The sequence below is a fragment of the Crinia signifera genome, chromosome 11, assembly GCF_055691185.1.
Source record: "Crinia signifera chromosome 11, ASM5569118v1, whole genome shotgun sequence".
NCBI classification, from domain to species: Eukaryota; Metazoa; Chordata; class Amphibia; order Anura; family Myobatrachidae; genus Crinia; species Crinia signifera.
The window spans coordinates 100,431,831-100,455,258 of NC_139227.1; the positions used below are offsets into that span (position 1 = coordinate 100,431,831).

At 44.0% G+C, this 23,428-nt stretch overlaps 1 protein-coding gene across 1 annotated transcript in view; it reads right to left on the reverse strand.

The window, feature by feature from the left end:
- Window positions 1-23,428, reverse strand: part of LOC146045115 (receptor-type tyrosine-protein phosphatase beta-like) — a 160,551-nt gene that overhangs the window by 35,104 nt on the left and 102,019 nt on the right. The window contains exons 21-25 of the mRNA XM_083163791.1: window positions 22,190-22,450; window positions 20,967-21,242; window positions 20,499-20,753; window positions 17,745-18,005; window positions 17,279-17,554 (exon numbers count right to left, since the gene is read on the reverse strand). Coding sequence (XP_083019917.1) covers window positions 17,279-17,554; window positions 17,745-18,005; window positions 20,499-20,753; window positions 20,967-21,242; window positions 22,190-22,450 — 1,329 coding nt within the window. The remainder of the gene's footprint in view (window positions 1-17,278; window positions 17,555-17,744; window positions 18,006-20,498; window positions 20,754-20,966; window positions 21,243-22,189; window positions 22,451-23,428) is intronic.

A 23,428-nucleotide genomic window follows, 5' to 3' on the forward strand; every position in this document is an offset into this window, starting at 1 on the left:
GCAAACTACACCCCTCAGGGAATTCATCTAGGGGTATAGTGTACATTTCAAACCCCCAGGGGTTTCACCAATTTTGATACAAGTGGGCAGTGAAAATGAAAAATTACATTTTTTTACACAAAAATGCAGTTCTGGCTCAAAATTTTTCATTTTCAGAAGGTATGAAGGAGAAAAAGCACCCCAAAATCTGTGCCCCAATTTCTCCCGAGTACGGCAATGCCTCACATGTGACCAAAAAATACCAGTTGGGTGCATGGCAGGACTCAGAAGGGAAGGAGTGATTTTTGGATTTTGCAGCTCAGATTCTGGTGGAATTTTGGTGGGTGCTATGTCGCATTAGCAAGACCCCCAAAGCACCAATACAGTGGAACCCCCCACAAGTGACCCCATTTTGCAAACTACACCCCTCAGGGAATTCATCTAGGGGTATAGTGTACATTTCAAACCCCCAGGGGTTTCACCAATTTTGATACAAGTGGGCAGTGAACATGAAAAATTACATTTTTTTACACAAAAATGCAGTTCTGGCTCAAACTTTTTCATTTTCAGAAGGTATGAAGGAGAAAAAGCACCCCAAAATCTGTGCCCCAATTTCTCCCGAGTACGGCAATGCCTCACATGTGACCAAAAAATACCAGTTGGGTGCATGGCAGGACTCAGAAGGGAAGGAGTGATTTTTGGATTTTGCAGCTCAGATTCTGGTGGAATTTTGGTGGGTGCTATGTCGCATTAGCAAGACCCCCAAAGCACCAATACAGTGGAACCCCCCCACAAGTGACCCCATTTTGCAAACTACACCCCTCAGGGAATTCATCTAGGGGTATAGTGTACATTTCAAACCCCCAGGGGTTTCACCAATTTTGATACAAGTGGGCAGTGAACATGAAAAATTACATTTTTTTACACAAAAATGCAGTTCTGGCTCAAAATTTTTCATTTTCAGAAGGTATGAAGGAGAAAAAGCACCCCAAAATCTGTGCCCCAATTTCTCCCGAGTACGGCAATGCCTCACATGTGAACAAAAAATACCAGTTGGGTGCATGGCAGGACTCAGAAGGGAAGGAGTGATTTTTGGATTTTGCAGCACAGATTTTGGTGGAATGAATGGTGGGTGCTATGTTGCACCAATACAGTGGAACCCCCCCACAAGTCACCCCATTTTGCGAAGTACACCCCTCAGGGAATTCATCTAGGGGTATAGTGTACATTTCAAACCCCCAGGGGTTTCACCAATTTTGATACAAGTGGGCAGTGAACATGAAAAATTACATTTTTTTACACAAAAATGCAGTTCTGGCTCAAAATTTTTCATTTTCAGAAGGTATGAAGGAGAAAAAGCACCCCAAAATCTGTGCCCCAATTTCTCCCGAGTACGGCAATGCCTCACATGTGACCAAAAAATACCAGTTGGGTGCATGGCAGGACTCAGAAGGGAAGGAGTGATTTTTGGATTTTGCAGCTCAGATTCTGGTGGAATTTTGGTGGGTGCTATGTCGCATTAGCAAGACCCCCAAAGCACCAATACAGTGGAACCCCCCCACAAGTGACCCCATTTTGCAAACTACACCCCTCAGGGAATTCATTTAGGGGTATAGTGTACATTTCAAACCCCCAGGGGTTTCACCAATTTTGATACAAGTGGGCAGTGAACATGAAAAATTACATTTTTTTACACAAAAATGCAGTTCTGGCTCAAAATTTTTCATTTTCAGAAGGTATGAAGGAGAAAAAGCACCCCAAAATCTGTGCCCCAATTTCTCCCGAGTACGGCAATGCCTCACATGTGAACAAAAAATACCAGTTGGGTGCATGGCAGGACTCAGAAGGGCAGGAGTGATTTTTGGATTTTGCAGCACAGATTTTGGTGGAATGAATGGTGGGTGCTATGTTGCACCAATACAGTGGAACCCCCCCACAAGTCACCCCATTTTGCGAAGTACACCCCTCAGGGAATTCATCTAGGGGTATAGTGTACATTTCAAACCCCCAGGGGTTTCACCAATTTTGATACAAGTGGGCAGTGAAAATGAAAAATTACATTTTTTTACACAAAAATGCAGTTCTGGCTCAAAATTTTTCATTTTCAGAAGAAATGAAGGAGACAAAGCACCCCAAAATCTGTGCCCCAATTTCTCCCGAGTACGGCAATGCCTCATGTGTGACCAAAAAGTGGCAGGACTCAGAAGGGAAGGAGTGATATTTGGAGTTTGCAGCACAAATTCTGGTGGAATGATGGTGGGTGCTATGTCGCATTAGCAAGACCCCCAAAGCACCAATACAGTGGAACCCCCCCACAAGTGACCCCATTTTGCAAACTACACCCCTCAGGGAATTCATCTAGGGGTATAGTGTACATTTCAAACCCCCAGGGGTTTCACCAATTTTGATAAAACTGGGCAGTGAACATGAAAAATTACATTTTTTTACACAAAAATGCAGTTCTGGCTCAAAATTTTTCATTTTCACAAGGAATGAAGGAGAAAAAGCACCCCAAAATCTGTGCCCCAATATCTCCCAAGTACGGCAATGCCTCACATGTGACCAAAAAATACCAGTTGGGTGCATGGCAACACTCAGAAGGGAAGGAGTGATTTTTGGATTTTGCGGCTCAGATTCTGGTGGAATGAATGGTGGGTGCTATGTGGCATTAGCAAGACCCCCGAAGCACGGTGAAATTATGAACCTAATATTCCATAGATGTGTGGTATATTTTAAAACACTCCTTTATACATAGGCCGGGTTTGTCGGGGCAAGTGTCACACTGGAAAATAGTTTGCTTTCTTATTCCCTTTTTATAGCAAACTTTGCACCTTTTTTGTGTCCTGCCCTTTTTTCCAGTGGAGGGGATTTCATCAGGAAAATGCTGCCCTGGTACAATACGGGGGCCAGTACTAGAAGTACTGGGGCCCTCTGCCTGCTGGTTCCCAAATATTAGGCCCTTTATGACTTCCTCTTGAAAGTGCATAAATGTCCCCCTCTGGCCGGTAGAACGGAATAGCACGTAAGCGTTATACAGTGCCATCTGGATGATATACACGGCCACCTTCTTGTACCAGATTTTTGTTTTCCGCAGGGCACTGTACGGCTTCAGTACCTGATCTGAAAGATCCACTCCGCCCATGTACCTATTGTAATCCAGGATACAATTAGGTTTTGAGGTGTGGGTACTGGTACCTCGTACAGGGACGGAGGTGGTACTGTCTCCGTGAATTGTTGTCAGTATAAGGACATCCCTCTTGTCCTTATATTTGACCAACAACATATTTTCGTTGCATATTCCCCTGCTTTCACCCCTTCTCATTACTTGGGCAATGTGCGTTTTTGGGAGGCCTCTTTGGTTCTTGCGCACAGTACCGCAAGCTGCTGTACCTCTTGAACCAAGGGCCTTAAACAGGGGGATGCTAGTGTAAAAGTTATCCACATAGAGGTGATAACCTTTATCCAGGAAGGGGTGCACTAAATCCCAGACAATTTTCCCACTAACACCTACGAGGGAGGGGGGGCATTCTGGCGGTTCAATTCTTGAATCCTTCCCTTCATAAACCCTAAACCTGTGGGTGTACCCTGAGGTGCTTTCACACAGTTTATACATTTTTATGCCATACCTTGCCCTCTTACTGGGAAGGTACTGGCGGAATTTAACCCTTCCTTTAAAATGTATAAGGGACTCGTCGATACAAATAAATTTTTCAGGGATGTACACCTCTTCAAATTTGGCACTGAAATGATCAATGACCGGCCTGACTTTGAATAGCCGGTCAAAGGTGGGATCATCTCTGGGTGGGCACTGTGCATTATCGGTGTAATGTATAAATTTAAGAATTGTCTCAAATCGAGTCCGGGTCATGGCCATACGGTAAAATGGAGTACTGTACAGAACATCTGTACTCCAATATTGCCTAATTTCTGGCTTTTTTACTATGCCCATATGAAACACCAGACCCCAAAACGTCATCATCTCTACTGCATCTACAGGGGTCCACCTAGCAAATGATGACGTGGGGTTTTGAGCAATAAACTGCTGGGCATATAAATTAGTTTGGTCCACCATTAAATTTATAAAATCATCAGAGAAAAATAATTTGAAAAAGTCAATTTCTCTGAGACCTGTGGAATCAAATTGGATTCCTGGCATGGCCAAAAACTCAGGAACCTGGGGCTCAAAATTGTCTGGTGGTGGGGTCCATACGAGATCAATTGTTGGGGGGGGGGGTCTCAGCTGCTCTACGGGGGCGTCTTTGAGGGGGTCCCTCATCACCAGAGGAGGAAGAGGAGCTTAAGACGAATCCTTCAAATTCCCCGCTTGCATCACTGGCTGTGTCAGAGTCAGAGGCAAGCATGGCATATGCCTCCTCCACTGAATACATTCTCCTGGATGACTGGGAGGACATTTGGGAGGACATTTGGGATGCCATTTTTATTTTTGTGTTACTGGTAGTGAAATGTTTCAACACGTGTATAGTGTAGGGGGGGGTACAAACTTTATTTCAACCTGGGGGGAATGTAGTGTGTAATGTGTATGTAGTGCAGAAAAAAAAAATACTTTATACCAAAAAAAAAAATTGAAGGGGTTAAAAAAAAAAAATTGAAGGGGTTAAAAAAAAAAATTGAAGGGGTTAAAAAAAAAAAAAGGTCCTGCGCCAAAAATTGAGCACAGATGTTGGTCAGTAACGTCTGTCACTGAACAGCGCTCAAAGGCAACAGGAATTTGATCAAAAAAAAAAAAAATAGATCAACCCTGTGCCGAAAAAGCTGATCAGTGATGTACGTCACTGATCAGCGCACAGTGGCCACAGGACACCCACAAAATCACAGTGTGTGTAAAAAAAAAATGAATAAAAGACCCCACAGCACCCACAAAAAAAAAAAAAAGGTGATCAGTGATGCGACACTGATTACCAGTGAGGGGCAGCAGGTGCACAACCTTTGGTGCAACTGGCAGCAACTGACAGGTATATATAAAAAAAAAAACCTCGGCGCCCCCAAAAAGTTGCTGATCACCTCAGATATGGTGATCAGCACAAAAGGCGGGGGTAGCAGACACAAAATATACACTCTCTATCACTCTCTGTCACTATCTCTCTCTATCTCTCACTATCTATCACTATCTATCACTATCACACTGCAGCAGCAGCACTGACAGTTATATGTATAAAAAAAAACCTGCACCCCCAAAAAGGGGGGGTAGCAGACACAAAATATACACTCTCTATCACTCTCTGTCACTATCTCTCTATATCTCTCTATCTCTCACTATCTATCACTATCTATCACTATCTATCACTATGACACTGCAGCAGCAGCACTGACAGTTATATATATAAAAAAAAACCTGCACCCCCAAAAAGGGGGGGTAGCAGACACAAATCTCTCTATCTCTCACTATCTATCACTATCTCTCACTATCTATCACTATCTATCACTATGACACTGCAGCAGCAGCGACAGTTATTTATATATAAAAAACCCCTGCACCCCCAAAAAGGGGGGGTAGCAGACACAAAATATAGCTCTCTCTGTCACTATCTCTCTATCTCTCTCTATCTCTCTCTCTCTATCTCTCTATCTCTCTATCACACTGCAGCAGCAGCAGGAAGTCTCAGGAAGTCAGATCCAGGAAGCGTCCAGCACGCTACAAGCAGTGATCAAGTGATCAGGTAAGGTATTTGCAAGGATCAGGTAAGTATTAGCAAGGATCAGGTCGGTATTCACGGCAGACAGGCACGGTGACCGTTCTGCACGCTATTCCAGACCGGAATGGCGTCTGCAGCGCAGTCACCGTTAGTTTAAATGTCGCGCCTTGGCTGTGATTGGTCCGTGGGTCCCACGGACCAATCACAGCCTTGGGGGCAGGTGGGGTGAGGGTGGGGTGAGGTGTCATCGTCACCGATGACCCCCTCATGCCCCCTGACGCCCGGCGGTGATTGACACCTGTGTTACCGAGCGTCTGATTCGCTGGTAACACAGGAAAACGCTGTAATTGGCTGTTCACACTGAACAGCCAATCACAGCGATCGCCGACGGGGGGGCGACATCGCAGCCCCCCCTGGGCATGCAGGGACATGTCTGCTGTCAGGGACAGCAGACATCGTCCCTCTGTCACTGCGTCTCGAGACGCAGTGACAGTTTAAAGTCATGACGTACATTTATGCCATGTGTCGGGAAGTACATCCCGGCCATGACGTAAATGTACGTCAAATGTCGGGAAGGGGTTAAAATATATCTCTGAAGTGTCTGATTTTGTCAGGACATTTCTGATTTCTGAGCACAAAAGGGAACAAGTTATGCCACAAAGTGGGACTTTCTAGGTGTAGTTGGTTGTGATTGGCATGGATACTGGCATGGCTTTAGGAGGATTATGGGCGTCAATATTTGTTACCATGTCACACCTTGCAGCAGTGCTATGGCATTTGCAGTTTCTACCTCCATTTGCCTCCTATAGAAGCGATTCTATGGCCAGTATTCAATGAGAAAAATTTGCCTTGTTTTATGGCGAGTTTGTGCTGTTTTCGCGTTGGAAGGAGCATTTTGCTCTCCAAAAGTGAACCACCCTATTCAATGTGATATTTTCGCCGTCTTTTTAAGTGATTTTCGCCGTGTCTCTCCGTGTAGCAATTCTCCATCTTTTCATGGAGAACTGGAATGTGAACTTTTAAACTAAAAGTTTTTTTTTTTTAATTTTGGTGTCAAAAAATCAGGATTTTTTTTCTGTGAAGGGGCATGTTATTTTTATTCATGTATATACATGAATATATATTTAATTAAAAAAAAATATATATATATATATATTTTTTTTTTTACACAGAGCAGCCAGCAGGGGGCCGGAGCTCTCGAGCCACTCATTAGATATTCATATATTCACTGCATCCGATCATTACATATGCACGATCGGGTGCAGTGAATACTGGGTCCCCCGCTGGCTATAGGGGGGGGGCAGCTTGTGCTGCCTGGGTCCCGGGGAGCCAACCTCCCCTCCACATATGTTCTGGGGCAGCCAGGGAGACTTTAATCTCCCTGGCTGCCACCGTCCCCCGGCTCGTCCGCTGCAGGGGTTAAGACTCGCCGCGAGTGGCGGCGAGTCTTAACCACATTGAATAGTGGGAGCAGGAGTGGCAGCGAGCTCTCCGGAACAGGGCGAGTGCATGGCGAGAGAAAAAATCTCTCGCCATGCACGGAGAATATTTCACATTGAATACTGCCCTTTGTCTTTGTATGGAACTGCTTTCCTGAGCATTCCCACACAACACCTCCAACACTCCTAGGACACACCTCTGACACTCCTGTAACACCTCTCCGACACTCCCGCAACACCTCTCCGACACTCCCGCAACACTTCTCTGATACTTATGTAATAAACTGGAATTTTATTCTAATGTTTCTCTGCCTTTCTATTTTGCAGGATACTTCTTCTTTCCTCTTCCACTTCCAGGATTATTCCATTGTCGGTAAGTATAAACAGGTTTTTAGTTTATAATGAAGTATTTATTTATGAATAAATTTATATATTTGCGAAGTATATAATAGTTCCACTTCAACAGGTTATGCAACAAGAAATTGCAACATAAAACAAATTAAATTAAATTTACCATTTTCTAGCAATACATTAGAATTTTTATAGATCAAATAGCTAATAACAATAGTTAACCCACAGTGAATATGACAAAAATTCACTTGCATACATCTAACGTCTCAATTACAATACACATTTACAACTAATATACTGTAGTCGGCATTGCCACTTTAAAACGCATATTTCACTCTTCTGCTAACAGCATAAATTGAGTCCTAAAAGATTTTGTAACAGTCTATCCTATTAACTCGCAAAGTTCTGAGTATACACTGTGCACTGCTCCTCACAACGATTCTCTCCTTAAGGTAGAACTACTCTTGCAACAATGGATTATCTTATCCTATAATATGTCGAGTTCCTAGTCTTTGTTGGTTACAACAGAAGGAATATTAACCTATTGTTTCCAGTTTGTAATCCCACACTTTGAACAAGACTTTGCTTTACTTTGTCTGACTTTTATTTGCAGAAGCTGAGAAGACCCTGAAGTATAAAACCCTTTTCCTTGCAGGCAAGTGTTTTGTCAATCATCACTAAATGCTTTCCTTTATAGGTAGAATAAATATCTAACTGTATAACATCCTTAGCAAAGTTCTTCTTTCTTTATTCCACTGCTTCATCACTTTATCTCTATCTATTTCGCCTCTTTGCACTATTTATGGAACTGTGAACTGTATAAAGGTGCTCCTCTCTAGGACTCCAGCCTCTCAACTGTTTAGTGTGACACTTGTAGTTCTGCGACTGGCAATTTATACTTTGCTATCTCCTTATGCAGGGTCTCAAGACTATACGTTTTGCACTATAAATCTTTGGCTACTTTATTTGGAATAGTACTTATACTCCGGCTCTTCTTATGCTGGGCAAATCTCACCAACACCTCACTGTATTGCAATTGCTAACTTCTATAGACAGCTCACTAGCCAGGGGGATGGAGGCAGGGGTAGGGGTACGACTGCTCACCGCTGGGTTAACTGATGCTGCTATTCGTCAGCACACCTCCGGGGCTCCACTCCACTGACAGCCATGAGGGCCTAACTGCGTCACAGCACTCTCCTCCCCCTCTCAGCCTCAAGCGCTTACCGTTGGTTTCTTTCTCCAAGGCCTCGCCTCAGTTACCACCCACCTCTAGGGCAACTGGTCTCAGCTACTTGCTGGGATTTCAGCCACATTCTTCCACCATCTACAGCCCGCCTCCTGCTGTAATGTTTACTCTTGCACCCCTCAGTGTCACTCCTTACTTTAATGATTCTGGCCGCGATTCCGGGTCCGCTCAGCGAGCGGTGTCATGCCTCCTGGCGGACCAGAGTGCGATAGGCTCCGGCAACCGGTCACCGGATTTCGGGCAGATAAGTATCACCTCTCCAAGTTCTCACCGGCCTTCCTGTCCCAGCAGCCGCTCTCTGCTTCCTCTATACTGCGTTACTTTGCTTTACACAGCAGCTCTCCATTTCAGCTATATTGTGCCGCTCTGCAGTCTCTCTCCTCTCTAACTGGTCAACTGTCACCTCCAAACGGCCCCCTGCCTTTTTTTTATGCCTCTGCATGCGGATTTGTGGCATGAGCTCCCCAACTTTATTAGTACTTCACAGTGACTGTTCTCAGAGATTTTCTCCCCTATGTGGCAGGAGAAATAGTTCAGTCCGTGATTCCTTCGCATGGACTAAGCAAACAGACTAGTCCAAGATGCCTAAAGTGAGGGGCATTTCAGTTCACCTAACAGTCTCTGATGACACTCACATACTTTTCTGTAAAAAGGTCTCTGGTTTCTAATATTTTATTCCCTCTATGAGGGACCATAGTTCATTAACTTACGGTATTTACTATATATACATGTATAACATTACCACATGTGCTGGTTATTACATACAACCCCCCTAGAAATTTGCGTGTCCCCACGCACTCTTACATAAAATATTACAACTTATCAAACAGATACATATCAATTTTATAAAAAGCTACTCTCTATATCGTAAAGGTAAATTACCCTTACTACTTCTCTCTGACCTTCTTAACTCTGGTACAGACATGTCTATCTTTGACAAAGCAGTGCTATTCATATCATCATTTACAAGTTCATGACGACCATTACATGCACTTTGTAAGCTTGGGCAACTAGTCCCTGTAATAACGGGCCCAGTCATAAGCATTAACATTGCCATGGGGTCAGTAAGAGGATCACCCCTCTCTTCTTCAGGGAATCGGATCCCCCTTTCCTTTTCATCTTTCATAGTGGACGGTAACAGTTCAGTTGTGCACAGTTTCAATTGATTTCGATGCACCACACTAGTGTATCCATCTGTTTGTCTCTCTATCCGATACGTGAATATGTTGGTGTCTGGGACCCCAACAATTTGATAAGGCTCTTCCTCCCATTTGTCGTCTAACTTTCCAGAACGGTGATTTTTCCTTTTCCACACACGACTTCCCAGTGGTAGGGAGATTGCTTGAGCGTCAACGTTATAATTTTGTTCTTGTCGCTGATGCACTACTTCCATCTTTTGTGTCACAATATCTCTAGCAATCTTTATCCGATTCTGATGTTCTTGAACCCAATCCGTTTCGGGCTGAAAGGAGTCATTTAATGCGGGTAACAATTCCAAATCTTTAGGGAGTTTGCCCCTTCTGCCAAATAGAAGATAATATGGCGTGAAGCCTGTAGAACAATGTTCGATATTGTTGTATAAATAGGTGAGCTCTGGAAGGATGCTTGGCCATCTGGATCTTTTTTCAACTGGAAGACTTCTGATCATTCCAATCAGGGTCTGATTAACTCTCTCGCACAATCCGTTGGTTTGAGGATGATAAGCAGTTGTCCTTAATTTCTTACACTCATACAGTTGACAGAGTTCTTTGAACAATTGCGACTCAAAAGCAGCACCTTGATCCGTTAAGATGCGATCCGGATATCCGTAAGGGCGAACAAACTTATTTAGGAAGACTGCTGCCGTGGTCTTCGCGGTCACGTCTTTCACTGGCACAGCCACTATAAACTTGCTGTAATGATCGGTTATAGTGAGCATGTATTGATATCCTTGAGAACTCATATCCAATTTTACGTGATCAAGAGCCACTAATTCAAGGGGATATTGGCTGGTGATAGGATGTAAAGGGGCCTTCTGTGTTGGCCCAGTACTTCTTTTCCTGGAACAGACAGCACAATTCTGGCACCACTTTTCTACGTCCGATTTTAACCCTATCCAGAAATATCTACTTCTCAAAACAGCCTCAGTTTTCTGCATTCCAAAATGTCCAGATTCATTGTGATATGCTGTCAACAGATGTTCGACTTGTGATCTGGGCACGACTATTTGCTGGAGACTTTGATGCGTTCCGGGATCAACAATGCTCCTAACCATCACCCCTTTTCTGAAAAGGATTTTATCACGATGCCTCAACAATTTTATTAACTCTGGATCTGCGGTTTTCCTCTGTTCCTTGGTCAACCAGACGTCATTCTGTATCATACGCCGGACTTCTTGTAAGATAGAGCTTTGAGTTTGAACTTTACTCCAATCGATTCCTTGAATCTCCTGATCCTCCTCTGTTGTGTTGACTTGAATGACGTTCTGTCTGACTCTAGAACGACTAAATGGGGGAGTCTCTATATCTTCCAATTCATCCTCTTTCTCCATTAACTCATCCGTGGGTAAGCGGGATAAAGCATCAGCAGCGTTGTTTGTTTTACCGCTGCCATACTGGATAGTATAATTAAAGTTTGCCAGTCTCGATGCCCATCTCTGTTCAAGAGCATTCAGGTGGGCTGTTGGAAGATGGCCCAATGGGTTGTTATCGGTGGTTATTATTACTTTGGCCGCGGCTAAATAATTTTTAAACTTTTCCGTGATTGCCCAAACTACCGCAAGAAATTCTAATTTAAAGGTACTGTAATTTTTGCTGTTTCTCTCAGTTTTTCTTAAACCTCTGCTGGCGTAGGAAATTACTTTATTATTTCCATTTTCTTTCTGGTACAGGACGGCCCCCAGTCCCTGATGGCTAGCATCTGTACTGACATAAAAGGGCTGCTCATAGTCCGGATAAGCCAGTAATGGGGTTTTCAATAATGAAGACTTTAACTGTTCAAAAGCTTCCTGATGTATATCAACCCACCGCACAGGGATATTGCTCTTCTTATCCGCACCTGACTTTCCACGGAAAAGTTCATGTAGTGGGGTAGCGATTTTGGCAAACCCTTTGATAAATCGCCTGTAGTATCCTACAAACCCTAGGAAACTCCTAACTTCTTTAAGGGTTTTAGGAATCAGCCAATCTTCAACAACACGGGTCTTTTCAGGATCTGTCTCGATTCTGTCAGCGCTGACTATATGGCCCAGATACTGCACACGAGGCTTCAGCAGATGACATTTGGCTGGTTTTAATTTGAGTCCGTACCTAGTCAGCTGGGAGAGTACGTCATCGAGATGTTGTAAATGTTCTGAGTACGACTTAGAGAAGATGATAATGTCATCTAAATACAAGAGAACCATCTCGTAGTTTCGGTGTCCAAGGCAATGTTCCATTACCCGTTGGAATGTCGCAGGTGCATTACACAGCCCAAATGGCATTCTGTCCCATTCGAAAAGGCCCATTGGGGTGGTGAATGCGGTCTTTTCTTGATCTTCGATGGCCATGGGTATTTGCCAGTATCCGCTTGTTAAATCTAGCGTAGAGAAAAACTTGGCAGTCTTTAATGCAGTTAAAGTCTCCTCAATACGCGGTAAAGGATAGGCATCCTTATGGGTCACAGCATTGAGCTTCCGGTAGTCGACACAACACCGAAGACTTCCATCTTTTTTTTTCACGATCACTAACGGTGCCGCCCATGGACTACAGCTGTCCCTGATCACTCCGGACTCTTTCATTTCCTCTAACATATTTCTTACCGGCTGGTACAAAGCAGGGGGTAACGGACGATGTCGTTCTTTAATAGGATGAGCTGTTCCAGTGGGTATATGGTGACAAGCTCCCAAGGCTCTGCCGAAATCGGATGCATGCTTACTAAATGCGGCACTATTTTTCAACACGATCTGTATCACTCCTTGCCTTCGTTCCTCTGAGGTACCCTCATCACCAATCTTTACATCTTTCAACCAGGAACATTCAGTTGACTCAGATTCATGCTCCTCTGGGCTTGCCCCCTGTTGAGCTACCGTTAATACTTCTCCTAATACATCTTGGAACGTTACTTGCAGGATCTTGGCAACAGGACAGTATCGGAACAACCTAACCGGATAGGGTTGAGGGTTCAATATGCGTATGGGTACTCTTCCTTGCCGTATGGAGACTAGAGCACGGGCGACCACAAAAGGGTTCTGACCTTCATTATCGCAGGATTCGATCAATGCTTCATAATCGCACCCACCTGGCCCCATTCGAGCCTTACACCATATCATCGTTTCGGAATTTGGTTGAAGAACTACAGGACTTCGGTCCGCGATCCGGGCTCTTCCTATTTCTCCAAGCTTATTAGCAAAATTTCTTTGGCCTTGTATAAAACGAATGGTCTGTTGTAAAACTCTCCTTTCATCTGGAGGGACCGAAGATATCTTGTTCTTCAGGGCATAAATAATCTCATCTGGACAGTGGCGTAGCACATTCATCCCAATGATGACAGGTGGGAAATACTCGTTCTTATCAGTGGAAATTAAACAACCCTGCGCTGGTAACTTGGTGTTTCCAATTTCTATTTCTGCTTCCCAATAACCACTACATGGGATGGGTTGGCCGTTACTTGCCACTAAATTCATCCAGTTAGTAGGGGGTGTGTTAATTTCTTCTTTCATCCAGTGTTTCATAAATTCGTCTAATTGGATCGTTGTCACTTGAGAGCCCGTGTCCAATAACGCAGGGTTTTTCACTCCGCTTATCGAAATTTCTAATGAAAGACACTCTCCCACGTAGTGTGGCCACCATTCTTCTGACGATGGACCTAATGCCTGATCTCCTCCCGAGGGTCGGTCCCCTGCCTCGGGTCCTCCGCGTTTAAAGCTTCCTGTTGACAGTTGCGAGCAATATGTCCACTCCTCTGGCACTTCCTGCAAATGGGCCTACCTTGAGAGTCAAACTGATCCGTAGGTAGCCTTCCTGTAAATCTTGGAACATCCCATCTTCGAGGCGGCATGCTTCGATCTGAATGCCACTCTTGCGGTTTGTTAGGCATCTGGTGTTGCTTAAGTTCTCTCAATTCTTGACAGACCAGGTCAGGGCTCCTGGTAAGCTGTGTCATTTGTCCCTCTAAGACCCCTACTCTGTCGGGTTGAACAGGGGCTTGCACTTGTTGGAGGACAGGAAACTCTTTGGCCTTTGGCAAGTTGGTTTTATATACTGTGTGTTTTTTTTGTGGAACATCTGACTCATACATATCGTCTGACTCAGAACTCTCATCCTCATCCGGCTGTTCGTCCTCCAAAATTTCCAGTACCGCCTCCTTAAACTCTAAAAACGAAGCACCTGGATTCTGGGATCGATACATCCGGAGTTGTTTTCTCACATCTTTACACCTGGCCCCTTCTACGAATACATTTGTCAATGTCTCATTCTCTTGTTGATTTTCACGAGGGTCCAAAGCCTGTAATGTCTTGAGTGACTCCTGGAGACTCAACGCAAAGTCTCTTAGTGTCTCATTGGGTAATTGCTGTCTTGCGTAAAGCCGTTTCTTCAATGCCGCCACGGTTCGAGATTCAAACATGGCGACTAATTTTTGGAAGATCCCATCGACGGTCTTGATTTGTTGGTCTGGCCATGACTTGACTTCCCTCTTGGCAGCACCCCTTAACTGTCCAATAAGCATTTGGACCTTCTGCTCCTCCTTCAATGGGTGGATGGTAAACATGGCTTGTAACTGGGATTTGAAGTCCTTAAAGGTGGTGGTGCCAGATAGTCGCACTTTGCCTGAATATGTGGGCATCCACGGAGCTCCATAATAGTAAGGCATTGTGATGGGTGAAGTTATTATCATTGGGCCAGCAACATTCTCGTTAAGTATGCCTTCCCCTTGGGCTCCAGAAGCTGACGCTTGTTCCTGAGACATTTTTTTTTTTTTTTAGTTTTCCCCTTGCGCACAATTAATTATCCGTATCCTGTTCGTGACGCCACGAAAATTCCTTGTAATAAACTGGAATTTTATTCTAATGTTTCTCTGCCTTTCTATTTTGCAGGATACTTCTTCTTTCCTCTTCCACTTCCAGGATTATTCCATTGTCGGTAAGTATAAACAGGTTTTTAGTTTATAATGAAGTATTTATTTATGAATAAATTTATATATTTGCGAAGTATATAATAGTTCCACTTCAACAGGTTATGCAACAAGAAATTGCAACATAAAACAAATTAAATTAAATTTACCATTTTCTAGCAATACATTAGAATTTTTATAGATCAAATAGCTAATAACAATAGTTAACCCACAGTGAATATGACAAAAATTCACTTGCATACATCTAACGTCTCAATTACAATACACATTTACAACTAATATACTGTAGTCGGCATTGCCACTTTAAAACGCATATTTCACTCTTCTGCTAACAGCATAAATTGAGTCCCAAAAGATTTTGTAACAGTCTATCCTATTAACTCGCAAAGTTCTGAGTATACACTGTGCACTGCTCCTCTCGATTCTTTCCTTAAGGTAGAACTACTCTTGCAACAATGGATTATCTTATCCTATAATATGTCGAGTTCCTAGTCTTTGTTGGTTACAACAGAAGGAATATTAACCTATTGTTTCCAGTTTGTAATCCCACACTTTGAACAAGACTTTGCTTTACTTTGTCTGACTTTTTTTTGCAGAAGCTGAGAAGACCCTGAAGTATAAAACCCTTTTCCTTGCAGGCAAGTGTTTTGTCAATCATCACTAAATGCTTTCCTTTATAGGTAGAATAAATATCTAACTGTATAACATCCTTAGCAAAGTTCTTCTTTCTTTATTCCACTGCTTCATCACTATCTCTATCTATTTTGCCTCTTTGCAATATTTATGGAACTGTGAACTGTATAAAGGTGCTCCTCTCTAGGATTCCAGCCTCTCAACTGTTTTGCGTGACACTTGTAGTTCTGCGACTGGCAATTTATACTTTGCTATCTCCTTATGCAGGGTCTCAAGACTATACGTTTTGCACTATAAATCTTTGGCTACTTTATTTGGAATAGTACTTATACTCCGGCTCTTCTTATGCTGGGCAAATCTCACCAACACCTCACTGTATTGCAATTGCTAACTTCTATAGACAGCTCACTAGCCAGGGGGATGGAGGCAGGGGTAGGGGTACGACTGCTCACCGCTGGGTTAACTGATGCTGCTATTCGTCAGCACACCTCCGGGGCTCCACTCCACTGACAGCCATGAGGGCCTAACTGCGTCACAGCACTCTCCTCCCCCTCTCAGCCTCAAGCGCTTACCGTTGGTTCAGTCCGTGATTCCTTCGCATGGACTAAGCAAACAGACTAGTCCAAGATGCCTAAAGTGAGGGGCATTTCAGTTCACCTAACAGTCTCTGATGACACTCACATACTTTTCTGTAAAAAGGTCTCTGGTTTCTAATATTTTATTCCCTCTATGAGGGACCATAGTTCATTAACTTACGGTATTTACTATATATACATGTATAACATTACCACATGTGCTGGTTATTACACTTACACAACACTCCACCGATACTCCCGCAACTCACCTCCGACAGTCCCGCAACACACCTCCGATGCTCCCACAACACTCCTCTGATACTCCCCCTACACTCCTCTGAAGGTCCCACAACACGCCTCCAACACTTGTGCAAACCCCCCTGACACTCACGCAATACTCCTGCAACTCTCCTCCGACAGTCCCGCATCACAGCTCCTACAGTTCCGCAACACACCTCCGAAACTCCCACAACACTCCTCTGATACCTCAATAAACCACCAAAACTCCCACAACACCCCTCCAACAGTCCCACAACACTTCTCTGTTACTCCTGCATCATGCCTTTGACACTCCAACAACCCCAACACTCCCACAACCCCCATCTGAACATCCCACAACACTCCTCTGATGCTCCCCCAACACTCCTCTGATACCAAAATAAACCACCAAAACTCCCAAAACACCCCTCCAACAGTCCGGCAACACTCCTCTGTTACTCCCGCAACACACCTCCAACAGTCCCGCAACACACCTCCGACAGTCCTGCAACACACCTCAGACAGTTCTACAACTTTGAATGTCCCACAACATGCCTCTGACACTCCCACAACCCCCCCTCTGACACTCACGCAACTCCTCTGATACTCCTGCAACACTCCACTAAAACTCCTGCAAATCTCCTCCCACAACACACCATCGACACTCTCACAACACCCCTCCAACTCCCCCGAAAACACTCCTCTGATACTCCCCCAACCCTCCTCTGAACGTCTAACAACATACCTCTGCCACTCCCACAAAACCCCTCTGATACTCCCGCAACACTCCTCTGATACTCCCGCAACACTCCTGACAGTCCCACATTACACCACCAACACTCTCACAACACCCCTCCGACTCTCGGCAACACTCCTCTGACAGACCCACAATACACCACCAACATTCTCGCAACACCCCTTCGACAGTCCCGTAACACTCCTCTGACAGTCTCACAACAACCCTCCGACATTCCCACAACACTCCTCTGACAGTCCCAAAACACATCTCCCACACAACCGCAACACTCCTCTGGAAATGGAACATTTACTCACCTGTGCAGGTAGTTAGTGACACAGGGTCAGACTCAGTGACATGATCTCCAGCTCTTGTATATACCATGAATGTATATGTTTCTCCTGGTGTTAGATTCATTATTGTAACTGACTCATTTGTCACTATTGTATTAGATATTATTGTAGATGACGATGTGACACCTGTCTGCACTCTGTAGGTGTAAGTACTCTTATACTCAGCGGGTCTGCTCCAGGACAGAGGCACAGAGACCATGGAAGAGGAATTATTTATCAGTGAGGTCACCGGCATTGGTTCTATTATGGAAGATATAACACAGGGTCAGAGAGCACAGAGGTTACATGAAGGATATATACAGTACATCTAATATTACAGTACTAATGCAGCATCATTACTACAGGACACTAAACTGACAGCTTGTTACCAGCTATATCATACATCGTAGGAAAATGGACAATTGTAGCTAACATACATGAAGATACTTACTAGTATACACAGATGCACTAACAGGTAAACTCTGATACCCCAGGGCTCCGACTGTTACCACAGTAACGGTGTAGTTAGTCCCAGATGTCAGACTGAGAAGGGTGATATTTGATGTGTTAGTTGATACAGTCCAAGTGCCTGAAGAATCCCCATAAGTTATATTATATGACACGATTGTCATATTGGTTGGCAATCCCCAAGATAGTGTGATGAAGGTTACTCCAACTGCTGTAAAGTTTAGGTTTCCTGGTTGGGTTGGATCTGTGTAGTAACATAGAAATACACTTTATTAAGGACATGTACAGTCTGAGTACAAGTAGTTGATATGGAATAACAAGAAACAGGAGATGAATAATAATCCACATGTTATACTCCTGTAAGACAGAAGCCATCACATGGACTCTGATTTTATAAAATGGGCAAGGTTCCAGTATAACTAAGTTTCCACTTTCACACAAGAGATGAATGTGTTGGGGAAAACATTCAGACCCAGGAATTTGCCAGGGCAAACTGGCTTAAGCTGGTTCCTTTCTCTGTGTGAAAGAATCAACCAGGGTCAAAATTGCCGCTGCTTAAAGCTTGGTCATGACAAGGGTCGATGTCCTGGAATATTTGACCTGGGTGCACCTGTTTACACAGAGAAAGGATCCGGGTTAACACAGCAAATTCCCATGTCCTTTTCTTTGTCAGAAAGAAGGATTAGAGAGCATTAAAATGGACAAGAACCTCAGAGTCTATTTATGGTACATGATAGGAAAGTTATGTGAGCACATGTAGCCCTGATGCTAGTAGAACCTTGACTCCAGTTGAGGCAAAAAAGTTAGGGCTATCCTCTGTTTCATCCGGCCGGTAACTCCGCTGACCACAATGCCCAAAACGTATTTCTCATCACCCAACTGTATCCAATTCTTAGAGAACCTGTGACTACTCCTACCAAAGGTACATGTTCTCCAGCTACCTTCTCCTCTTGGGCCTACATATAGATATTTCCTCATACACCTATCCCATATGCACGGGTGCCGGAAGGCTCCCCGACAGTCGGGATTCCGACAGTCATTACTCCGACGCCAGAATCCCGACTGCTCCCTCGTGGGGGTCCATGACCCCCATGGAGGGAGAATAAAATAGGTAGGGAGCGCAGCTCGCCACCGTGCCCACAGCGTGGCGAGCGCGCAAGAGTCTTCATTGTGCTCCCCACACTGTGCAGTCGGGATTCAGACGTCTGACTAATGACTGTCGGAATCCTGACTGTCGGGTAATTATACCACACCAATATGCACGGGATGCAGTCAATTTTCCGGCGGTCGGGATCCCGGCGGTCGGAATCCCGACACTGGAATCCCGACCGCCGAAATCCCAAAACTTTCTCCCTCCGTGGGTGTCCACGACACCCATAGAGGGAGAATAAAATAGCGTGCCGAGCGTAGCGAGGCACCGGGCCCGCTGCGTGGCGAGCGCAGCGAGCCCGCAAGGGGGGGGCGCTCCACGTCCCCCCCCATGTCGGGATTTCGGCGGTCGGGATTCCGACCGCCAGCATTACATATCGGATCCTGCTCCATATGGTGTGAATTTCATGCTAAAAACTCTTTCCTCAACTTTTCTACATTTGTCTGCTACTTTTTATTTTTCTCAGCCTTGCATATTAGTTCTAGGTTTTTCATGTCATAAATAAACTTGTACAATATGCATAATTATGCATACTGATAGTCAATTGTATTGAAGCTGCCTTATGTAATTTCTGCTGCTTTTTTATTAAAGTTGTGTTTGTGATTGCAAGTGAGAGAGAGAGAGAGATACAGAGAGAGAGAGAGAGAGAAACAGAGAGAGAGAGAGAGATGAGGCTAGAAGTTGGAGAGAGAGAAGTGTTGTGCTGAGGCTGAAGAAAAGCATAAGCAAATTAGTCTAGAGAAATAGAAAGAGCAATGGGGCTGGATGGTGGAGAGATGGTTAGGGATACAAGGCTGGAAGGCAGAGATAGGGTGACGCTAAAGAAACAGAGAGAGACTGGAGTGACAGAGAGAGATGTGGCTGGAAGTTGGAGATGAGACTGGAGAGACAGAGAGAGATTGGCTGGAAGTTGGAGATGAGACTGGAGAGACAGAGAGAGATGTGGCTGGAAGTTGGAGAGAAAAAGAAAGGGATATGATTGGAGAGATAGAGAGAAATGAAGCAGAAGAGATAGAGCGAGAAATGGAGCTGGAAGTTGGAGAGATGGTGAGGGGAATGAGGCTTGAGAGGCACAGAGGGGGTGAGGCTGAAGAAAAAGAGGGAGATGAGGCTGAAGAGACAGGGAGAGATGTGGCTGGAGGGAGGAGAGAAAGAGAGGGATCAAGCTGGAAATATAGAGAAAGATGGAGCTAGAGAGTAAAGAGTTTATAGAGACAAAATAAGGAATGACAAGAGGGGGAAAAACCTGGGGGGTAGAGAGATGGTGAAGGTGATGAGACTGGAGAGATAGCAAGAGAGATAATGTTGGAGGGTGAACAAAGAGGGCGGTGAGTCCGAAGAGACAGATAGAGAAATGAAAATGAAGAAATAGAGAGCTAGATGGACTTGAGAGACAGAAATGAAGCTGGAGAGTGCAGAGACAAAAAAGGGGGGTGAGGCTGGAGAGACAAAAATGGTTATGCAGCTGGATGGTGATGAGACAGAGAAGGGGATGACTCTGGAGAAACAGAAAGGAGTATACAGTATTTGTCATTTCTGTGTTCACGGATTGCTGTAGAAATAGTCACATGACTCAATCATACTCACATGTGGCCCCTATCACTGGAGCGGATGTCTGGCTGCAGTTACCACTAACTGTCTGTACAGTGACTGTATATTCTCTGCCTGGTAACAGCCCTGTTATATTCCATTGTGTAGCATTAGTTTGTGCTGTGATATTTATGTCTCCTGTTAGAAAGACTTGATAATGATCCACTTTCCCCACTGGTGTCGTCCACGAGACTCCAAGAACATTAACCAACATGTAATTGTTGAGCGTAATGTTGATAGCCAGTCCGGGGACTAAAGGGGAATGAAATCACATGTTATCCTATACAGGTACTTTTAAGTCAGTGACCTCAATATATTTTATTAATAATGTTCCAAAACAATTATCTCATAAATCACTATATATGTCAGTATTATAAATATATATGACTATGTAGATCAATATTATAGCTATAAATCAACAGTTCTCACTGATACACATACAACTTACAGTCTTCCTGTACTCACCTGTGCAGGTAGTTAGTGACACAGGGTCAGACTCAGTGACATTATCTCCAGCTCTTGTATATACCATGAATGTATAGGTTTCTCCTGGTGTTAGATTCATTATTGTAACTGACTCATTTCTCACTATTGTATTAGATATTATTGTAGCTGACAATGTGACATTTGTCTGCACTCTGTAGGTGTAAGTACTCTTATACTCAGCCGGTCTGCTCCAGGACAGAGGCACAGAGACCATGGAAGAGGAATTATTTATCAGTGAGGTCACTGGCATTGGTTCTATTATGGAAGATATAACACAGGGTCATAGAGCACAGAGGTTACATGAAGGATATATACAGTACATCTAATATTACAGTACTAATGCAGAATTCTTAGTACAGGACACTAAACTGACAGCTTGTTACCAGCTATATCATACATCGTAGGAAAATGGACAATTGTAGCTAACATACTCAAAAACCCAAAGGCTCAATATAGTATCAAGGGTACTATAATGGAAACTACTGAGGAGGAAAGAGATCTAGGAGTCACTATTTGAAGTGACTTAAAGGCAGGAAAGCAATGTAGCAAAGCAATGAGGAAGGCAAGTCAGATGCTTGGTTGCATAGGGAGAGGAAACAGTAGCAGAAAAAAAGACGTAGTAATGCCACTTTATAGGTCATTGGTACGGCCTCATCTGGAATACTGTGTCCAGTTCTGGAGACCATATCTTCAGAAGGATATAAATACATTAGAGAGTGTACAAAGAAGGGCAACTAAAACGGTGCATGGCCTACATCACAAAACATACCTGGAAAGACTAAAAGATCTTAACATGTATAGTTTGGAGCAGAGAAGGGAAAGGGGGACATGATAGGAATCTTCAAATATATCAAGGGTTTTAACATTGTGCAGGAGGGAAATTTTCATAAAAGGAAAGAAGTAATAGAACACGAGGACATGCACTGAAACTGGAGGTTGGTAGGTTCAGGGGAAATGTTAGAAAGAATTACTTCACAGAAAGGGTAGATGTTAAGTGGAATAACCTCCCATCAGAGGTGGTAGAGGCTTAGACAGTAGAACAATTTAAACATGCTTGGGATAGGCATATGAATATCCTTACAAAGAAATAAGGATTAAAAAGGGTTGAGATTACCCTATGGGTAAAAAAAGGGGCAGACTAGATGGGCCAAATGGTTCTTATGCCATCAAATTCTATGTTTCTATACAGGAGAAATACTTACTAGTATACAAAGATGCACTAACAGGTAAACTCTGATACCCCATGGCTCCGACTGTTACCACAGTAACGGTGTAGTTAGTCCCAGATGTCAGACTGAGAAGGGTGATATTTGATGTGTTACTTGATACAGTCCAAGTGCCTGAAGAATTCCCATAACTAATATTATATGGCACGATTGTCATATTGGTTGGCAATCCCCAAGATAGTGTGATGAAGTTTACTCCAACTGCTGTAAAGTTTAGGTTTCCTGGTTGGGTTGGATCTGTGTAGTAATATATAAATACACTTAATTAGGGACATGTACAGTCTGAGTACAAGTAGTTGATATGGAAAAACAATAAACAGGAGATGAATAATAATCCACATGTTATACTCCTTTAAGACAGAAGCCATCACATGGACTCTGATTTTATAAAATGGACAAGGTTCCAGTCTAACTAAGTTTCCACTTTCAAATAAGAGATGAATGTGTTGGGGAAAACATTTGGACCCAGGAATTTGTCAGGGCAAACTGGCTTAACCTGGGTCCTTTCTCTGTGTGAAAGAATCAACCAGGGTCAAAATTGCCGGTTCTTAAAGCTTGGTGATGACAAGGGTCGATGTCCTGGAATATTTGACCTGGGTGGACCCGTTTACACAGAGAAAGGATTCCGGTTAACACAGCAAATTCCCATGTCCATTTCTTTGTCAGAAAGAAGGATTAGAGAGCATTAAACTGGACAAGAATCTCAGAGTCTATTTATGATACATGATAGGAAAGTCATGTGAACACATGTAGCCCTGATGCTAGTAGAACCTTGTCTCCAATTGAGTCAAATAAGTTAGGGCTATCCTCTGTTTCATCCGGACGGTGGCTCCCCTGACCACAATGCCCAAAACGTATTTCTCATCACCCAACTGTATCCAATTCTTAGAGAACCTGTGACTACTCCTACCAAAGGTACATGTTCTCCAGCTACCTTCTCCTCTTGGGCCTACATATAGATATTTCCTCATACACCTATCCCATATGCACGGGTGCCGGACGGCTCCCCGACAGTCGGGTTTCCGACAGTCATTACTCCGACGCCAGAATCCCGACTGCTCCCTCGTGGGGGTCCACGACCCCCATAGAGGGAGAATAAAATAGGTAGGGAGCGCAGCTCGCCACCGTGCCCGTAGCGTGGCGACCGCGCAAGGGGCTTCATTGTGCTCCCCACGCTGTGCAGTCGGGATTCCGACGTCTGACTAATGACTGTCG